The sequence below is a fragment of the Gouania willdenowi genome, chromosome 20 (genome assembly GCF_900634775.1).
Source record: "Gouania willdenowi chromosome 20, fGouWil2.1, whole genome shotgun sequence".
NCBI lineage: Eukaryota > Metazoa > Chordata > Actinopteri > Blenniiformes > Gobiesocidae > Gouania > Gouania willdenowi.
Window position 1 is genome coordinate 27,157,663 of NC_041063.1, and position 20,395 is coordinate 27,178,057.

The 20,395-nt window shown below is 37.5% G+C and overlaps 1 protein-coding gene across 1 annotated transcript in view; it reads left to right on the forward strand.

The window, feature by feature from the left end:
• Positions 1 to 20,395, forward strand: part of stau2 (staufen double-stranded RNA binding protein 2) — a 114,905-nt gene that overhangs the window by 27,991 nt on the left and 66,519 nt on the right. The window contains exons 8-9 of the mRNA XM_028434747.1: positions 18,354 to 18,566; positions 19,437 to 19,574. Coding sequence (XP_028290548.1) covers positions 18,354 to 18,566; positions 19,437 to 19,574 — 351 coding nt within the window. The remainder of the gene's footprint in view (positions 1 to 18,353; positions 18,567 to 19,436; positions 19,575 to 20,395) is intronic.

Sequence of the window (20,395 nt, forward strand, 5' to 3'; positions counted from 1 at the left end):
TTGTGTACTTTTATCATTTTCTGTAAATTTGTATATTTTTCGGAGTAACTTTGTGTACTACTGTAACAGTAACTGTTGTTGTTTTGTTCATTTTTGTAGTATTGTTGTGTGTAGTGTTTTGTCTTTTACTGTATTTTCCTGCAATGTTGTAATTCTTTGTATTTTTTTTTTAATGTGTTCTTGTTTTGTGTATTTTTTGTCATTTTGTACATTTACTTTGGGGGCGCATAAAATTAGACCAAGGGCCACAGTTGTCTGTCTGCCCTAAGGGTACGCAATGGCACTAAAGGGCGTACTTGAGAGAGAGAGAGAGAAATTAACAAATGAAAGCATTAAAAATATGGGGTTATATAACATTTATTTTTTAGTTAAAAATTATAATCATACAAAATATTACCAGCAGCACACAAAAGAACAACAAAAACAGACTAAATAAGAGAAGAATATACTGAATAATAAAAAAAAACAGACAAAATACACAAAATAACACCAACAACGCACAAAATAATGATAGAAATGATCTTGATTAGAACATGAAGTGAACATTTAAGAGTCAGTCTTGGTTCCACATCAGAAGGGAGATGACGTAAATGTAAAAACTATAGAAATGAATCTATTCAGGAGCCACTAAATACTGTTTCATTCACTTTTCACAAAATGAGATTTCTCAAAAGTCAGAACGGGGGACTTGAGCCAAAAAAGTTTGAGAGCCACTGCTCTAGACTAGCCTACAGCGAGACATTTATACGCAAAAGACTCTGGGCTTAAGCAAGAAAAGGATGAAAACCTCCCTCAAATGTGGTTTACACTAGTTTTTTAGAAGTCACCATCATTATATCATCAGAATAAAGCCTGCTGACATCATTTCAGAGCAGAGCTTTTCACGAATTGTTGGAAAACGCCGCTGTATCAAGCAGTCGTTAACCTCTGATTTTGAGCATTAAAATACCTCATGTTTTTTTTAGAAATATGTTCTCCACCAACTTTTGATTACAAGCTTCTCATAAAACGCTACTTTTTCTTCATTAAACTAGCACTGCTTTGTAACTATTCTTTAGAGGATTTGTGCAATTTAATAAAACACAAATGTAAAAAAAGCAGTCGGTTGCAATTATTCTCTCTACTCATGTTAGGAACTCATTTCATTGTTTAATTTGCCTTTGGCTGAAAGGCTGAAAATAAGAGATTCTGATCATTCACATTTTAAAGCAGGGGTGTAAAACTCTTTTTTGCCCAGGGGCCAAACTTTCCATTTTTTAACTTTTTTTCACTTTTAAGCCAATGTTGTTTTTGCCCCATTCTATTTTGCAACTTTTAACAAATTTGTTTGTTTTTAAAATCCCATTTCCCCACCTTTTCCTCCATTTTTGGTCACTTTCAACCAATTTTATTTTGTTATTAAAACAAGGATTTCCATATTTAAGATGACTATAATAATAATAAACGTTCCTGGATAACAGTGGATGTTATTCAGATAAATAAATAAATGTGGTTATCAATGGACCATCATTTTACTGACTTTATGGATGGATCCCAAAAATCTCTCCCCTTTATTCCCCGTTATAGATGGTCCTGTCTCCACATGACTGTTCTTCAATGTTCATGTCTGTGTTCAATCTCCGGTCTCTGGAAACTTTATTTTGGCGGCCGTGGGCTGAAAAGGTTGGGAACCACTGCTGTAAAGGGACCAAGCGTGAATTACATCTTTTTTTGTGTTTGTCTATAATAAACTTTAAAGACACTCCATGTCTCATGTGAGCAGTGAAAACTCCATGTTTTCACTTCATATCATCCGTGCGTTCACTGAGACGTGAAATTACCTGTGAGTCACTACGAGCTCGCTCGCGAGTGTCTGCTTTCCTGTCGCTGAGCGTTGACGAGGGTCTTCGCCACCCTGAGAGTCGTTGGCTCATTTAATCCCCCTGTCAGCCAATATCAAACACATGTCAGGATCAAAGAAGAACCAATCTGTAAATCACGGCTAGTGTGTTGGATCGGAGGCTCCTTTTTCCTAGGAGGACATTAGAGAAGAGCGTGTGGGCCAGGAACCACCCATCTTACAAGGAGCAGTTTCCCTCAGGGCTTGTCCATCTATAGTCGTCACAAAGAGCCTTTCTTTGCTCTACCAGTCCTCACTATTGTCCTGCCCTGCTCCTCCAGACTACCTGAGGTCCTGCATGTACAGATCCTTAGACTTGTCGGGGTATTGATGTCTCTATGGGGAGCTGAACAGAAGGCCTCACATGTTTTAAAAAGAAAAGACCAAGAGACAAGAATAGAAAAGGATATATATTAAAAAAAAAAACATTGAATTGCCAAAGGTTTCCTGGGTACAACCTGATCCCAGACATTAGTGTGTGTTTGTGTATTTGTTTTTGTATGTGTGTGCGGGCTGAGTTGGTAAATTAATGACAGTGGTGAAATCTCATCGGTGCGCTGCAGATCCAGTGTTGTCTGCCTGGAGACTGACTGCAGAATGTCTGGTGCCATTGTGGGCCCAGAGCCCATGTTTCTCACCCTGCTGTCTGTTCTATTCACTAGGTGTTCCTATTGTTCACTTTGGACTGATTTTTGCTGTTGATGAGAACGTTTCCTCCAATGCAGACACAATGCAACAACTTTGTCTTATTTGTGCTAGTTGTACAGTATGTGCCAAATACAGTGTTCTCATTGGAGTTCTTATTATTTTTCATCCGCAACTTCCTTGTCCTGGAACTCCTCCTCGGCTATTAATGCACTAAAGGATGTGCACTCCACCTTTTTTGGAGTCAAAATGTCAAGGTCACGTCAAGTGTCCAAAAACATCATTTTCCATATCTCTACGAATATCAATCGTACAAGTTCAATGCTTACATTTATCAAAAGCTCATCTCAAGTGAGTATTTTATTTCATTTCAAAGCTGTACGACCTACCAGTAATGATGTCACAAAAATAATTTTTCCCTATAACTTGGCCACAAATTGAGATCCAGTGCTCAGACTGTTACCATTGAACAACATTTCTTTTCAATATGTGACCTTGACCTTCGCTCAAGGTCACATATAAGGTCAAGGTCAGTCTTCTGTTTTTCCTGCATTATTGCTTTTAATTTAATGAGTAAAACAACAACATAAAGAGACATTACTCTTTCACATGAACAATTGTACTTGCCAATTTTCTCAAATTGCCAAATATGTATTTGCCTTGCGAATACAGGTCTGGCCTGGTTCCCATTTGTTGTTCTTAAAAACTCTGGTACGCAGCATCAACATTCTCTCATGACAACTTCTTGGAAAGGAGTGAATTGTGATTGTTTATCTGGATGCATAAGAAAAAAAAAACTAGAACATAAAACACATTTTATTTATACTCTCCACTGGAATGATCCTGGACCACACATTCAACATCCTTCCCTTTCTCATTGAGAGCTAAACTCATCAATGCAAAATGTGTATTAAACCTTCATTCAGATCATCAGTTAATTGCATATATACAGTCGGTGATTGTTGATACATACATTTTCACAACTTAATAAAATGACAAACGTTTTTGCAGCTTTGTTAATGAAATATTTAAGATTGGATTTTAATTTTAATTTTGAACTTGAATTACTTTATTAATCCCTGAAGGGAAATGACATTACACTCTGTTATTTTTAGGGACATGCTTCTCCTGAATCACACACATGCACAAACTGGACCTGTGGACATGTATTAATGGAGAGATGTCAGAGTGGGGCTGCTTTTACAATAAAGGGAACGCATGGCACGGGTTTGGTGCCTTGCTCAAGGGCACCTCGACAGTGCTCGAGAAGTGCCCTGGCATCTCTCCAGCTACCAATGTAACAATTTCATAAAATCCTACTTATTTTACAGTAAATTAAAGTAGATGAAAAAGGCAGTCTTTATGAAAGAGTGGTATAATTCTTACTAGATCATTAATATAACGCTAAAGTCATGTCAGAAAAAGGGGAATTTCTCTGTAACATTAGACATTAAACATTGAATGTTGGCAAAATCACAGAGGATTTTATATAAAACCTCAACACAAGTGCAAAAAGTAGAGGTAAGAAGATGTGGCAGTTTTTATGGGTGTCACTGTCACCCACATACTCAGCGCTGCTGCTCATCACCTTTAAAATGTGGCATCATTTAAAAAGGAAATAAACAGACTTTCTAATGATTTAAGATTTATTTCTAAGAATCATTGTTACAAAAAATCTAATACATGAACACATTTCCTTACTTTTGGTGCTAAAGATTATTTGTTTTTAATCTTACCTATTAATAAGACCATCAATATTACTCTCACAATAAACACACTCATAAAAAAAACATCCACAGACTGAATGAGAACAGGAGCAGAACCAGAAAACTGCTGAAATAAATCCTAAACAGTCCTATTGTGTGAGGAAACCTGGTCCTGGACCTGGGGAGGGAAACCAGGGGCAGTGGACTTCAGTGCTTTGGTTCATGTTTTGGTATTTTAAAAAATTCAGTAGCAGCCAGTGGTCATTTAATTTTTAGACACCATTATAAAATTGTGATCAGACAATCCAGTGAGCATATTAAATGACTTCATGATCCTTTCTGGCCTATTAGTAAAAGCTAAGTCAGTTTGAGTGACTTTGTAATTCTTGTTGGGTCATTAACTACCTGAGTCATGTTCATTTCATCCATAACCTTTTTCAAACTTCTCCTTCCTTGGTTAACATCCCAATTTATGTTTAAGTCACCCATTATTATTACCTCTTTGCTATGATTTAATTGTTTTAGTAACAATTCTAGTTTCTCATAAAAATCAACATTTAATGTAAATAACTAAAGTAAAAGACATTTGCAGTGACATGGTTACATTTAAGCAAAGAAATTCCAATTTATTGTCATTTGTGACTTTTATTTCATGACATTTAAAAGTGTCTTTTGCATGAATCATAACTCCACCTCCTTGGTGGTGTTATGATTTACATGACGGAGCACCCTCGGTGTCTGCCACGTTGTAAACAACTTTCAGGTTCGTGGGGACCAGTTAACTCCAGCCAGGGATGTAGAAGTAGATCCTCTAAGGTTGGACGTTGATTTGGGTCCAAGGCCAGACACTGGCTCAAGAAGTCATTGCACTCCTTCGATACATTCTTCAGCACCTCTTTGTCTTTTTTTATGTATTCCGATGTTTCGAAACAGACCCCGGTACAGGTCATATGTAGCATGACTCCGATTTGCCATACCGTCGTTGCCTCGGCCTTGTAAGTTTCCCCACGAATATGTTCTGGAGGTGCAAATTCTAGAGTTCCACAGAAGTCCCGGAAGGGCTCGTTTTGTACGAAGTCCCCACAGCCGAAGTCGATGACTCTGATCTCAGGAGTTCCTTTGTTCCTATTAACCAGGATGTTTTCCAGCTTCAGGTCCCGGTGGAAGACGCCATTTTTGTGCATTAGCAATGCGGCGTTGATGATCTGTGTGAAGATGACCTTGATCTTGTCCTCTGGTATATGATTTACTTCAAGTAAGTAATCAAACCCATCCACTGTGTCCGGCAGTCGTTCCATGACGATAATCACCTCCGTCTCCAGTTGAAAGACGTCCATGAGGCCAATCACGGCGGGGTTTTTAAAGCTGCCGTCACAGAGACAACCGGCCGCCTGATCCAAGAGGAACACCTCCAAGATCTCATTGTAAACATTACCCTGACAGTTCACTTTCACATACTCCACGTCCTCCTTGGAGATATGTTTAATGGCCACAGGTGTAGAAGTGGACCGACATTCTCCAGCGTAAACCTTTGAAAATCCACCTTCACCGAGCAGTTTCTCTTCTTTGTACCTGCTTGTGAACTCCTCGCTGCTCCTCAGGACAGCTGAATTGTGGTGGAATGTTGTTTTATTGGCATCAGGGTGATGACAAGAATATTCCAGCACTTCAAGCAAAGAGTCATTCGCGGTTGTTGAAGATACATTAGGGTTTGAACCAGTGGAGGATGAAGGAAAAGACGGTATAGTTGCCCAGGTCCAACTCTTTGGATTTATGATGGTCCTACTAGAACCAAACCCTGATGAATCTGAAGATATGAATGACAAGTTTGGAAACAAGATGTCCTGACTGAATATTTCTTTGTCTTCAGTGTCTCCCTCGTGGTGCTCATCATCCTCCTGCTGTGGTATCTGCTGTGGGATGCAGCTCCGCTCCACATCTTTGGATTTGTCCTTTTTAAACTTTTGGAAAAACTTCCTAAAGTGTCTTTTAGTGCTAAAAATAGCCCTATGTAAAAATGAGGGCTTATTATTATTATTATTATTATTTCTATTCATGTTTTTTTTGAAAACTTCCCTCACACAGCCAAACACGGTGACAAATAATTTAGAACTAAATGAAAATGAAAGGAAACAAAAGAACCAGTAGCATCTTTGCCTCAATGACATCACAGAACATACACTTCAAAGGCCGACTATTGATGATGTCATAGGTTCATTTCCTGTGAGCTTATTTCATGATAAATAATGTAAATAAAAAGAACAAAACGACTAAGATCGCACAATAAACAACTCAAACACAAAATGACTCCATTAAGACATAAAATAACAAAAACACACAAAACAGGCTGAGGCAGAAAATTATTAATTCTTTTTAAACATGTATTTATTTTACATGTATCTTACAGATTAGCACTGAATGTGAAAAATAACTAGTCCTTTGAAACACAGTAACTTACCCAACACTGCATGTACGTTACCAATGCAATAATATGCCTTGATCAACTTTAAATCGTCTAAAACCCATATCTTATGATATGCAGACATATTATCAGATTATACCTGACATAAAACAGACTCTGTGGTTCAAGACATTTTCAGCCTCATTATGTTTCATTCAACATATTTAATTCACCTAGGAATGCTTTGTATGATTGTACATGTGTATGTCTACAATATTATGTACAGTAGTTTTATTTCTTTTCTTCTTAAAATGTAACAATTTCATAAAATCCTACTTATTTTACAGTAAATTAAAGTAGATGAAAAAGGCAGTCTTTATGAAAGAGTGGTATAATTCTTACTAGATAATTAATATAACGCTAAAGTCATGTCAGAAAAAGGGGAATTTCTCTGTAACATTAGACATTAAACATTGAATGTTGGCAAAATCACAGAGGATTTTATATAAAACCTCAACACAAGTGCAAAAAGTAGAGGTAAGAAGATGTGGCAGTTTTTATGGGTGTCACTGTCACCCACATACTCAGCGCTGCTGCTCATCACCTTTAAAATGTGGCATCATTTAAAAAGGAAATAAACAGACTTTCTAATGATTTAAGATTTATTTCTAAGAATCATTGTTACAAAAAATCTAATACATGAACACATTTCCTTACTTTTGGTGCTAAAGATTATTTGTTTTTAATCTTACCTATTAATAAGACCATCAATATTACTCTCACAATAAACACACTCATAAAAAAAACATCCACAGACTGAATGAGAACAGGAGCAGAACCAGAAAACTGCTGAAATAAATCCTAAACAGTCCTATTGTGTGAGGAAACCTGGTCCTGGACCTGGGGAGGGAAACCAGGGGCAGTGGACTTCAGTGCTTTGGTTCATGTTTTGGTATTTTAAAAAATTCAGTAGCAGCCAGTGGTCATTTAATTTTTAGACACCATTATAAAATTGTGATCAGACAATCCAGTGAGCATATTAAATGACTTCATGATCCTTTCTGGCCTATTAGTAAAAGCTAAGTCAGTTTGAGTGACTTTGTAATTCTTGTTGGGTCATTAACTACCTGAGTCATGTTCATTTCATCCATAACCTTTTTCAAACTTCTCCTTCCTTGGTTAACATCCCAATTTATGTTTAAGTCACCCATTATTATTACCTCTTTGCTATGATTTAATTGTTTTAGTAACAATTCTAGTTTCTCATAAAAATCAACATTTAATGTAAATAATAACTAAAGTAAAAGACATTTGCAGTGACATGGTTACATTTAAGCAAAGAAATTCCAATTTATTGTCATATGTGACTTTTATTTCATGACATTTAAAAGTGTCTTTTGCATGAATCATAACTCCACCTCCTTGGTGGTGTTATGATTTACATGACGGAGCACCCTCGGTGTCTGCCACGTTGTAAACAACTTTCAGGTTCGTGGGGACCAGTTAACTCCAGCCAGGGATGTAGAAGTAGATCCTCTAAGGTTGGACGTTGATTTGGGTCCAAGGCCAGACACTGGCTCAAGAAGTCATTGCACTCCTTCGATACATTCTTCAGCACCTCTTTGTCTTTTTTTATGTATTCCGATGTTTCGAAACAGACCCCGGTACAGGTCATATGTAGCATGACTCCGATTTGCCATACCGTCGTTGCCTCGGCCTTGTAAGTTTCCCCACGAATATGTTCTGGTGGTGCAAATTCTAGAGTTCCACAGAAGTCCCGGAAGGGCTCGTTTTGTACGAAGTCCCCACAGCCGAAGTCGATGACTCTGATCTCAGGAGTTCCTTTGTTCCTATTAACCAGGATGTTTTCCAGCTTCAGGTCCCGGTGGAAGACGCCATTTTTGTGCATTAGCAATGCGGCGTTGATGATCTGTGTGAAGATGACCTTGATCTTGTCCTCTGGTATATGATTTACTTCAAGTAAGTAATCAAACCCATCCACTGTGTCCGGCAGTCGTTCCATGACGATAATCACCTCCGTCTCCAGTTGAAAGACGTCCATGAGGCCAATCACGGCGGGGTTTTTAAAGCTGCCGTCACAGAGACAACCGGCCGCCTGATCCAAGAGGAACACCTCCAAGATCTCATTGTAAACATTACCCTGACAGTTCACTTTCACATACTCCACGTCCTCCTTGGAGATATGTTTAATGGCCACAGGTGTAGAAGTGGACCGACATTCTCCAGCGTAAACCTTTGAAAATCCACCTTCACCGAGCAGTTTCTCTTCTTTGTACCTGCTTGTGAACTCCTCGCTGCTCCTCAGGACAGCTGAATTGTGGTGGAATGTTGTTTTATTGGCATCAGGGTGATGACAAGAATATTCCAGCACTTCAAGCAAAGAGTCATTCGCGGTTGTTGAAGATACATTAGGGTTTGAACCAGTGGAGGATGAAGGAAAAGACGGTATAGTTGCCCAGGTCCAACTCTTTGGATTTATGATGGTCCTACTAGAACCAAACCCTGATGAATCTGAAGATATGAATGACAAGTTTGGAAACAAGATGTCCTGACTGAATATTTCTTTGTCTTCAGTGTCTCCCTCGTGGTGCTCATCATCCTCCTGCTGTGGTATCTGCTGTGGGATGCAGCTCCGCTCCACATCTTTGGATTTGTCCTTTTTAAACTTTTGGAAAAACTTCCTAAAGTGTCTTTTAGTGCTACAAATAGCCCTATGTAAAAATGAGGGCTTATTATTATTATTATTATTATTTCTATTCATGTTTTTTTTGAAAACTTCCCTCACACAGCCAAACACGGTGACAAATCATTTAGAACTAAATGAAAATGAAAGGAAACAAAAGAACCAGTAGCATCTTTGCCTCAATGACATCACAGAACATACACTTCAAAGGCCGACTATTGATGATGTCATAGGTTCATTTCCTGTGAGCTTATTTCATGATAAATAATGTAAATAAAAAGAACAAAACGACTAAGATCGCACAATAAACAACTCAAACACAAAATGACTCCATTAAGACATAAAATAACAAAAACACACAAAACAGGCTGAGGCAGAAAATTATTAATTCTTTTTAAACATGTATTTATTTTACATGTATCTTACAGATTAGCACTGAATGTGAAAAATAACTAGTCCTTTGAAACACAGTAACTTACCCAACACTGCATGTACGTTACCAATGCAATAATATGCCTTGATCAACTTTAAATCGTCTAAAACCCATATCTTATGATATGCAGACATATTATCAGATTATACCTGACATAAAACAGACTCTGTGGTTCAAGACATTTTTAGCCTCATTATGTTTCATTCAACATATTTAATTCACCTAGGAATGCTTTGTATGATTGTACATGTGTATGTCTACAATATTATGTACAGTAGTTTTATTTCTTTTCTTCTTAAAATGTAACAATTTCATAAAATCCTACTTATTTTACAGTAAATTAAAGTAGATGAAAAAGGCAGTCTTTATGAAAGAGTGGTATAATTCTTACTAGATAATTAATATAACGCTAAAGTCATGTCAGAAAAAGGGGAATTTCTCTGTAACATTAGACATTAAACATTGAATGTTGGCAAAATCACAGAGGATTTTATATAAAACCTCAACACAAGTGCAAAAAGTAGAGGTAAGAAGATGTGGCAGTTTTTATGGGTGTCACTGTCACCCACATACTCAGCGCTGCTGCTCATCACCTTTAAAATGTGGCATCATTTAAAAAGGAAATAAACAGACTTTCTAATGATTTAAGATTTATTTCTAAGAATCATTGTTACAAAAAATCTAATACATGAACACATTTCCTTACTTTTGGTGCTAAAGATTATTTGTTTTTAATCTTACCTATTAATAAGACCATCAATATTACTCTCACAATAAACACACTCATAAAAAAAACATCCACAGACTGAATGAGAACAGGAGCAGAACCAGAAAACTGCTGAAATAAATCCTAAACAGTCCTATTGTGTGAGGAAACCTGGTCCTGGACCTGGGGAGGGAAACCAGGGGCAGTGGACTTCAGTGCTTTGGTTCATGTTTTGGTATTTTAAAAAATTCAGTAGCAGCCAGTGGTCATTTAATTTTTAGACACCATTATAAAATTGTGATCAGACAATCCAGTGAGCATATTAAATGACTTCATGATCCTTTCTGGCCTATTAGTAAAAGCTAAGTCAGTTTGAGTGACTTTGTAATTCTTGTTGGGTCATTAACTACCTGAGTCATGTTCATTTCATCCATAACCTTTTTCAAACTTCTCCTTCCTTGGTTAACATCCCAATTTATGTTTAAGTCACCCATTATTATTACCTCTTTGCTATGATTTAATTGTTTTAGTAACAATTCTAGTTTCTCATAAAAATCAACATTTAATGTAAATAATAACTAAAGTAAAAGACATTTGCAGTGACATGGTTACATTTAAGCAAAGAAATTCCAATTTATTGTCATTTGTGACTTTTATTTCATGACATTTAAAAGTGTCTTTTGCATGAATCATAACTCCACCTCCTTGGTGGTGTTATGATTTACATGACGGAGCACCCTCGGTGTCTGCCACGTTGTAAACAACTTTCAGGTTCGTGGGGACCAGTTAACTCCAGCCAGGGATGTAGAAGTAGATCCTCTAAGGTTGGACGTTGATTTGGGTCCAAGGCCAGACACTGGCTCAAGAAGTCATTGCACTCCTTCGATACATTCTTCAGCACCTCTTTGTCTTTTTTTATGTATTCCGATGTTTCGAAACAGACCCCGGTACAGGTCATATGTAGCATGACTCCGATTTGCCATACCGTCGTTGCCTCGGCCTTGTAAGTTTCCCCACGAATATGTTCTGGTGGTGCAAATTCTAGAGTTCCACAGAAGTCCCGGAAGGGCTCGTTTTGTACGAAGTCCCCACAGCCGAAGTCGATGACTCTGATCTCAGGAGTTCCTTTGTTCCTATTAACCAGGATGTTTTCCAGCTTCAGGTCCCGGTGGAAGACGCCATTCTTGTGCATTAGCAATGCGGCGTTGATGATCTGTGTGAAGATGACCTTGATCTTGTCCTCTGGTATATGATTTACTTCAAGTAAGTAATCAAACCCATCCACTGTGTCCGGCAGTCGTTCCATGACGATAATCACCTCCGTCTCCAGTTGAAAGACGTCCATGAGGCCAATCACGGCGGGGTTTTTAAAGCTGCCGTCACAGAGACAACCGGCCGCCTGATCCAAGAGGAACACCTCCAAGATCTCATTGTAAACATTACCCTGACAGTTCACTTTCACATACTCCACGTCCTCCTTGGAGATATGTTTAATGGCCACAGGTGTAGAAGTGGACCGACATTCTCCAGCGTAAACCTTTGAAAATCCACCTTCACCGAGCAGTTTCTCTTCTTTGTACCTGCTTGTGAACTCCTCGCTGCTCCTCAGGACAGCTGAATTGTGGTGGAATGTTGTTTTATTGGCATCAGGGTGATGACAAGAATATTCCAGCACTTCAAGCAAAGAGTCATTCGCGGTTGTTGAAGATACATTAGGGTTTGAACCAGTGGAGGATGAAGGAAAAGACGGTATAGTTGCCCAGGTCCAACTCTTTGGATTTATGATGGTCCTACTAGAACCAAACCCTGATGAATCTGAAGATATGAATGACAAGTTTGGAAACAAGATGTCCTGACTGAATATTTCTTTGTCTTCAGTGTCTCCCTCGTGGTGCTCATCATCCTCCTGCTGTGGTATCTGCTGTGGGATGCAGCTCCGCTCCACATCTTTGGATTTGTCCTTTTTAAACTTTTGGAAAAACTTCCTAAAGTGTCTTTTAGTGCTACAAATAGCCCTATGTAAAAATGAGGGCTTATTATTATTATTATTATTATTTCTATTCATGTTTTTTTTGAAAACTTCCCTCACACAGCCAAACACGGTGACAAATCATTTAGAACTAAATGAAAATGAAAGGAAACAAAAGAACCAGTAGCATCTTTGCCTCAATGACATCACAGAACATACACTTCAAAGGCCGACTATTGATGATGTCATAGGTTCATTTCCTGTGAGCTTATTTCATGATAAATAATGTAAATAAAAAGAACAAAACGACTAAGATCGCACAATAAACAACTCAAACACAAAATGACTCCATTAAGACATAAAATAACAAAAACACACAAAACAGGCTGAGGCAGAAAATTATTAATTCTTTTTAAACATGTATTTATTTTACATGTATCTTACAGATTAGCACTGAATGTGAAAAATAACTAGTCCTTTGAAACACAGTAACTTACCCAACACTGCATGTACGTTACCAATGCAATAATATGCCTTGATCAACTTTAAATCGTCTAAAACCCATATCTTATGATATGCAGACATATTATCAGATTATACCTGACATAAAACAGACTCTGTGGTTCAAGACATTTTTAGCCTCATTATGTTTCATTCAACATATTTAATTCACCTAGGAATGCTTTGTATGATTGTACATGTGTATGTCTACAATATTATGTACAGTAGTTTTATTTCTTTTCTTCTTAAAATGTAACAATTTCATAAAATCCTACTTATTTTACAGTAAATTAAAGTAGATGAAAAAGGCAGTCTTTATGAAAGAGTGGTATAATTCTTACTAGATCATTAATATAACGCTAAAGTCATGTCAGAAAAAGGGGAATTTCTCTGTAACATTAGACATTAAACATTGAATGTTGGCAAAATCACAGAGGATTTTATATAAAACCTCAACACAAGTGCAAAAAGTAGAGGTAAGAAGATGTGGCAGTTTTTATGGGTGTCACTGTCACCCACATACTCAGCGCTGCTGCTCATCACCTTTAAAATGTGGCATCATTTAAAAAGGAAATAAACAGACTTTCTAATGATTTAAGATTTATTTCTAAGAATCATTGTTACAAAAAATCTAATACATGAACACATTTCCTTACTTTTGGTGCTAAAGATTATTTGTTTTTAATCTTACCTATTAATAAGACCATCAATATTACTCTCACAATAAACACACTCATAAAAAAAACATCCACAGACTGAATGAGAACAGGAGCAGAACCAGAAAACTGCTGAAATAAATCCTAAACAGTCCTATTGTGTGAGGAAACCTGGTCCTGGACCTGGGGAGGGAAACCAGGGGCAGTGGACTTCAGTGCTTTGGTTCATGTTTTGGTATTTTAAAAAATTCAGTAGCAGCCAGTGGTCATTTAATTTTTAGACACCATTATAAAATTGTGATCAGACAATCCAGTGAGCATATTAAATGACTTCATGATCCTTTCTGGCCTATTAGTAAAAGCTAAGTCAGTTTGAGTGACTTTGTAATTCTTGTTGGGTCATTAACTACCTGAGTCATGTTCATTTCATCCATAACCTTTTTCAAACTTCTCCTTCCTTGGTTAACATCCCAATTTATGTTTAAGTCACCCATTATTATTACCTCTTTGCTATGATTTAATTGTTTTAGTAACAATTCTAGTTTCTCATAAAAATCAACATTTAATGTAAATAATAACTAAAGTAAAAGACATTTGCAGTGACATGGTTACATTTAAGCAAAGAAATTCCAATTTATTGTCATTTGTGACTTTTATTTCATGACATTTAAAAGTGTCTTTTGCATGAATCATAACTCCACCTCCTTGGTGGTGTTATGATTTACATGACGGAGCACCCTCGGTGTCTGCCACGTTGTAAACAACTTTCAGGTTCGTGGGGACCAGTTAACTCCAGCCAGGGATGTAGAAGTAGATCCTCTAAGGTTGGACGTTGATTTGGGTCCAAGGCCAGACACTGGCTCAAGAAGTCATTGCACTCCTTCGATACATTCTTCAGCACCTCTTTGTCTTTTTTTATGTATTCCGATGTTTCGAAACAGACCCCGGTACAGGTCATATGTAGCATGACTCCGATTTGCCATACCGTCGTTGCCTCGGCCTTGTAAGTTTCCCCACGAATATGTTCTGGTGGTGCAAATTCTAGAGTTCCACAGAAGTCCCGGAAGGGCTCGTTTTGTACGAAGTCCCCACAGCCGAAGTCGATGACTCTGATCTCAGGAGTTCCTTTGTTCCTATTAACCAGGATGTTTTCCAGCTTCAGGTCCCGGTGGAAGACGCCATTTTTGTGCATTAGCAATGCGGCGTTGATGATCTGTGTGAAGATGACCTTGATCTTGTCCTCTGGTATATGATTTACTTCAAGTAAGTAATCAAACCCATCCACTGTGTCCGGCAGTCGTTCCATGACGATAATCACCTCCGTCTCCAGTTGAAAGACGTCCATGAGGCCAATCACGGCGGGGTTTTTAAAGCTGCCGTCACAGAGACAACCGGCCGCCTGATCCAAGAGGAACACCTCCAAGATCTCATTGTAAACATTACCCTGACAGTTCACTTTCACATACTCCACGTCCTCCTTGGAGATATGTTTAATGGCCACAGGTGTAGAAGTGGACCGACATTCTCCAGCGTAAACCTTTGAAAATCCACCTTCACCGAGCAGTTTCTCTTCTTTGTACCTGCTTGTGAACTCCTCGCTGCTCCTCAGGACAGCTGAATTGTGGTGGAATGTTGTTTTATTGGCATCAGGGTGATGACAAGAATATTCCAGCACTTCAAGCAAAGAGTCATTCGCGGTTGTTGAAGATACATTAGGGTTTGAACCAGTGGAGGATGAAGGAAAAGACGGTATAGTTGCCCAGGTCCAACTCTTTGGATTTATGATGGTCCTACTAGAACCAAACCCTGATGAATCTGAAGATATGAATGACAAGTTTGGAAACAAGATGTCCTGACTGAATATTTCTTTGTCTTCAGTGTCTCCCTCGTGGTGCTCATCATCCTCCTGCTGTGGTATCTGCTGTGGGATGCAGCTCCGCTCCACATCTTTGGATTTGTCCTTTTTAAACTTTTGGAAAAACTTCCTAAAGTGTCTTTTAGTGCTAAAAATAGCCCTATGTAAAAATGAGGGCTTATTATTATTATTATTATTATTTCTATTCATGTTTTTTTTGAAAACTTCCCTCACACAGCCAAACACGGTGACAAATAATTTAGAACTAAATGAAAATGAAAGGAAACAAAAGAACCAGTAGCATCTTTGCCTCAATGACATCACAGAACATACACTTCAAAGGCCGACTATTGATGATGTCATAGGTTCATTTCCTGTGAGCTTATTTCATGATAAATAATGTAAATAAAAAGAACAAAACGACTAAGATCGCACAATAAACAACTCAAACACAAAATGACTCCATTAAGACATAAAATAACAAAAACACACAAAACAGGCTGAGGCAGAAAATTATTAATTCTTTTTAAACATGTATTTATTTTACATGTATCTTACAGATTAGCACTGAATGTGAAAAATAACTAGTCCTTTGAAACACAGTAACTTACCCAACACTGCATGTACGTTACCAATGCAATAATATGCCTTGATCAACTTTAAATCGTCTAAAACCCATATCTTATGATATGCAGACATATTATCAGATTATACCTGACATAAAACAGACTCTGTGGTTCAAGACATTTTTAGCCTCATTATGTTTCATTCAACATATTTAATTCACCTAGGAATGCTTTGTATGATTGTACATGTGTATGTCTACAATATTATGTACAGTAGTTTTATTTCTTTTCTTCTTAAAATGTAACAATTTCATAAAATCCTACTTATTTTACAGTAAATTAAAGTAGATGAAAAAGGCAGTCTTTATGAAAGAGTGGTATAATTCTTACTAGATCATTAATATAACGCTAAAGTCATGTCAGAAAAAGGGGAATTTCTCTGTAACATTAGACATTAAACATTGAATGTTGGCAAAATCACAGAGGATTTTATATAAAACCTCAACACAAGTGCAAAAAGTAGAGGTAAGAAGATGTGGCAGTTTTTATGGGTGTCACTGTCACCCACATACTCAGCGCTGCTGCTCATCACCTTTAAAATGTGGCATCATTTAAAAAGGAAATAAACAGACTTTCTAATGATTTAAGATTTATTTCTAAGAATCATTGTTACAAAAAATCTAATACATGAACACATTTCCTTACTTTTGGTGCTAAAGATTATTTGTTTTTAATCTTACCTATTAATAAGACCATCAATATTACTCTCACAATAAACACACTCATAAAAAAAACATCCACAGACTGAATGAGAACAGGAGCAGAACCAGAAAACTGCTGAAATAAATCCTAAACAGTCCTATTGTGTGAGGAAACCTGGTCCTGGACCTGGGGAGGGAAACCAGGGGCAGTGGACTTCAGTGCTTTGGTTCATGTTTTGGTATTTTAAAAAATTCAGTAGCAGCCAGTGGTCATTTAATTTTTAGACACCATTATAAAATTGTGATCAGACAATCCAGTGAGCATATTAAATGACTTCATGATCCTTTCTGGCCTATTAGTAAAAGCTAAGTCAGTTTGAGTGACTTTGTAATTCTTGTTGGGTCATTAATTACTGTTGAACGTATCAACAGAAAAAAACAGAAAAAAATCGATTCGGCAATATTTCACCGCACAATTATCGCATCGATCCATAAAATGTCCAAATCGATTTTTTTAAATGTTTTTTGACAACAAAAAAAAACTTTTAATTGCGTTGACATATGTAACATGTAAACGTACCACTTGTTTTTGATATTTGTACTTGAATTACAGTTACCATTTGCTTGTTCTCACAAGTTTGAAAAACTAAAAATAATTGTAATTCATACCATTTTGTACTGTGACATCGTGATACATACCGTATTGTTTAGTATCGAGATATATTGTGTCTTGACATGCAAATGGTGACTCCAAAAACACACATAACTGCAACAAAACAAAACAAAAAATACCAATGAGAGGAAAATATGTTAAATGACTTCAGAAACCTACAAAAATACAGTAAAAACGCAAAACATCAACAAAAAGTGCAAAATGAGAGAAAATACACAATACAAAAAAAATGACCAAAAACACATGAAATGACAACACAAAGTGTTCGTTCTTCCCTGTATTCATGCATTCATTAAGTAATTGTTCTTTTGGTTGAAATGAACCGTTTCCAGATTGCACCAGTTCTCTCCTGTCTGCACTACATATTAGGCTCATATGAAGAAAAACAGGGACCATGTAGGACCATGGGAGTTAGTTAAGAAACTTTACCCCAACATGCGAACACACACACACACACGCATGCACACACATGCACACACACACGCACTATAGCAGACGAAACCACATCCGCAGGAATCAAACGTGTTTCCCTGAATTCGGTCGGTGTGTGAAATCCAACTCTTCCTCGGTGTGTTTTTCTCCAGAAAGGTTGGAGGGAACTCCACCTGCTACACACTCAGTGTTCACAGGAAGTAGATGTGATTGCAGAAGCATGACCTAACGCCAGCCGGTGTTTGTTTTAGGTCTCCCAGGTGACCAGAGGCTGCAGGAAGGAAACTGAGCCTCCATCACTAGAGACACTCATGTAGAGCATGTTAATCTCCACAAGTGTGTGTGTGCACATGTGTGTGTGTGTTTATGTCTGTGTTGTTGTGCACATATGGGAGAGTTGCAGAGTGATTATGTAAAGCAGGTGTTTTTGGACCAATGTGTGGAGCAGCACACTTCCATCACTTATCTGCATTAGCCTCGTCTTTCCTCTGACATCATATGTTCTTATGACATAACGTATGCCCAGGTGCTGAAGGAGAGTGGCCCCCCGCACATGAAAAGCTTCCTGACCCGTGTCAGCGTGGGAGAGTTTTCTGCTGACGGTGAGGGCAACAGCAAGAAGCTGTCCAAGAAACGCGCCGCCCTGGCCATCCTCCAGGACCTGAAGAAGCTGCCCTTCATCCCCACTGTGGAGAAACCCAAAACACACTACAAGAAACGACCCAAGACCATCCTTAAGGTACGGTAGATATAGATAGATATATAGATTGCCATAAAGTCAGCAAAATGATGGTCCATTGTTCTATAAATCTGTGATAACCACATTTATTTATTCATCTGAATAATATCCACCTTTATCCAGGAAGTTTATTATTATTATTATAGTCATCTTAAAGATGGAAATCCTGGTTTTAATCAGAAATAAAATTGGTTCAAAGTGACCAGAAAAGGTGGTGAAATTGGATTTTAAAAACCGGGGTAGGTAATATAATTTATATATGTAATTTAAATGAGTTTAAACTGGCAAATAATGGGCATGACAAATCATAAATGTGCTTTAAAGTGGCAGAGATAACAGTGATGTAATTTAAAAAGTAGGAACAATTAGTTTAAACTGGCAAATTATGGACATGTCATGACATGAATATAGTTAAGTTGGCAAAAATAAGCATGAAATATGGTGAAAAGAGGTTAAAAGTGACAATAATTGGTCGACATATGTGACATTAGGAGGAAAAGTGGTGGAAAGGGTTTATAAGTGCTGAAAATGCCTTGACAGTGGAAAAAATGTGCAGAAAATGCATTGAAATTTGATATAGAAGTGTCAGAAGTGGGAGTAATGTAACAAAAATGCATTAAAAGCAGCAAAAATATGGTAAAAAAGGATTAAAAGTGGGTTACGTTCTGAAACACTATAAAAGTGTCTGAGGTTTAATGTCACAAATCAAATTTCCTGTGTCATTCAATAAATGTCTATCTTTTCATCTATCCGGTGCAGATGATCTCATTTTCTTTAATCCATGAATAGTCCGAGCAGCTGAACTCGGTTCACTGGTTTAGTGAAAATGATCGCAGTGATTGATTACATGAGTATTTCCTTTAATCCCAGACGGAACCAGACTACGGCCAGGGTATGAACCCCATCAGCCGCCTCGCTCAGATCCAACAGGCCAAGAAGGAGAAGGAACCAGAGTACCTGCTGCTCTCTGAGAGAGGGATGCCTCGTCGACGAGAGTTCATCATGCAGGTCAATATCTATGCTTTAAATATTGATTATACAGAGTTAAAGGATGATAAACCTTTGACTACTGTGTGTTTGTGTGCTGGTAAATCCAATGACTGTCAGAGACTGGTTGGAAAAAGGATTATTTAAGACGACAAATCAAATCAGTATAAAATAGTGTAGAGTGTAAGATTAGTTACGTTTGCTACTCGGGTTCATGAGAAACATATGTAGTTTTTGTGAATCTTATCACTGATTCCCTGATTTTACCTTTCTTACTCCACACATATTTGTTGAAGGTGCTCTCGCTCTATTTTGTTTTACAAGATTACATTGTACGCCTCATAGATCAATAAATCCAAGATTATTTGCTCTAAACAAAAAAACAAACAAAAAAAAACTGCTGCTTGAAAGTTTGTTTTAATCTCCACTGTAAGCACCCGGTTTATTGACATTTTTGGAAAAAGTTCCAGCATTGCATCACCAACCAGTCTGAAATGACAAGCTTTAGCAAAGGTGAGGCAAGGCACATTTTTTGTGTATAGCGCATTTTATGCACAACGCAACTCAATGTGCTTTACATGATCAAACAGTTACAAAATCAATAAAGAACGTTAAAATCAGCAGTGAAAATGTTCAAATCAGCAGTAAAAACTTTAAATCAACAATAGCATGATTATAAATCTCCCTCTCAGTCATACGCAGTAGAGAAAAAGAGTGACTTTAACTTGGATTTAAGAATGTTCCATGTGATGCTGACTTCAGCTAGGCTGGTAGTTTGTTCCACTTCTTTGCAGCATAACAACTAAAAAGTTTGCTGTGAACTCTGGGTTCCACTATCTGAC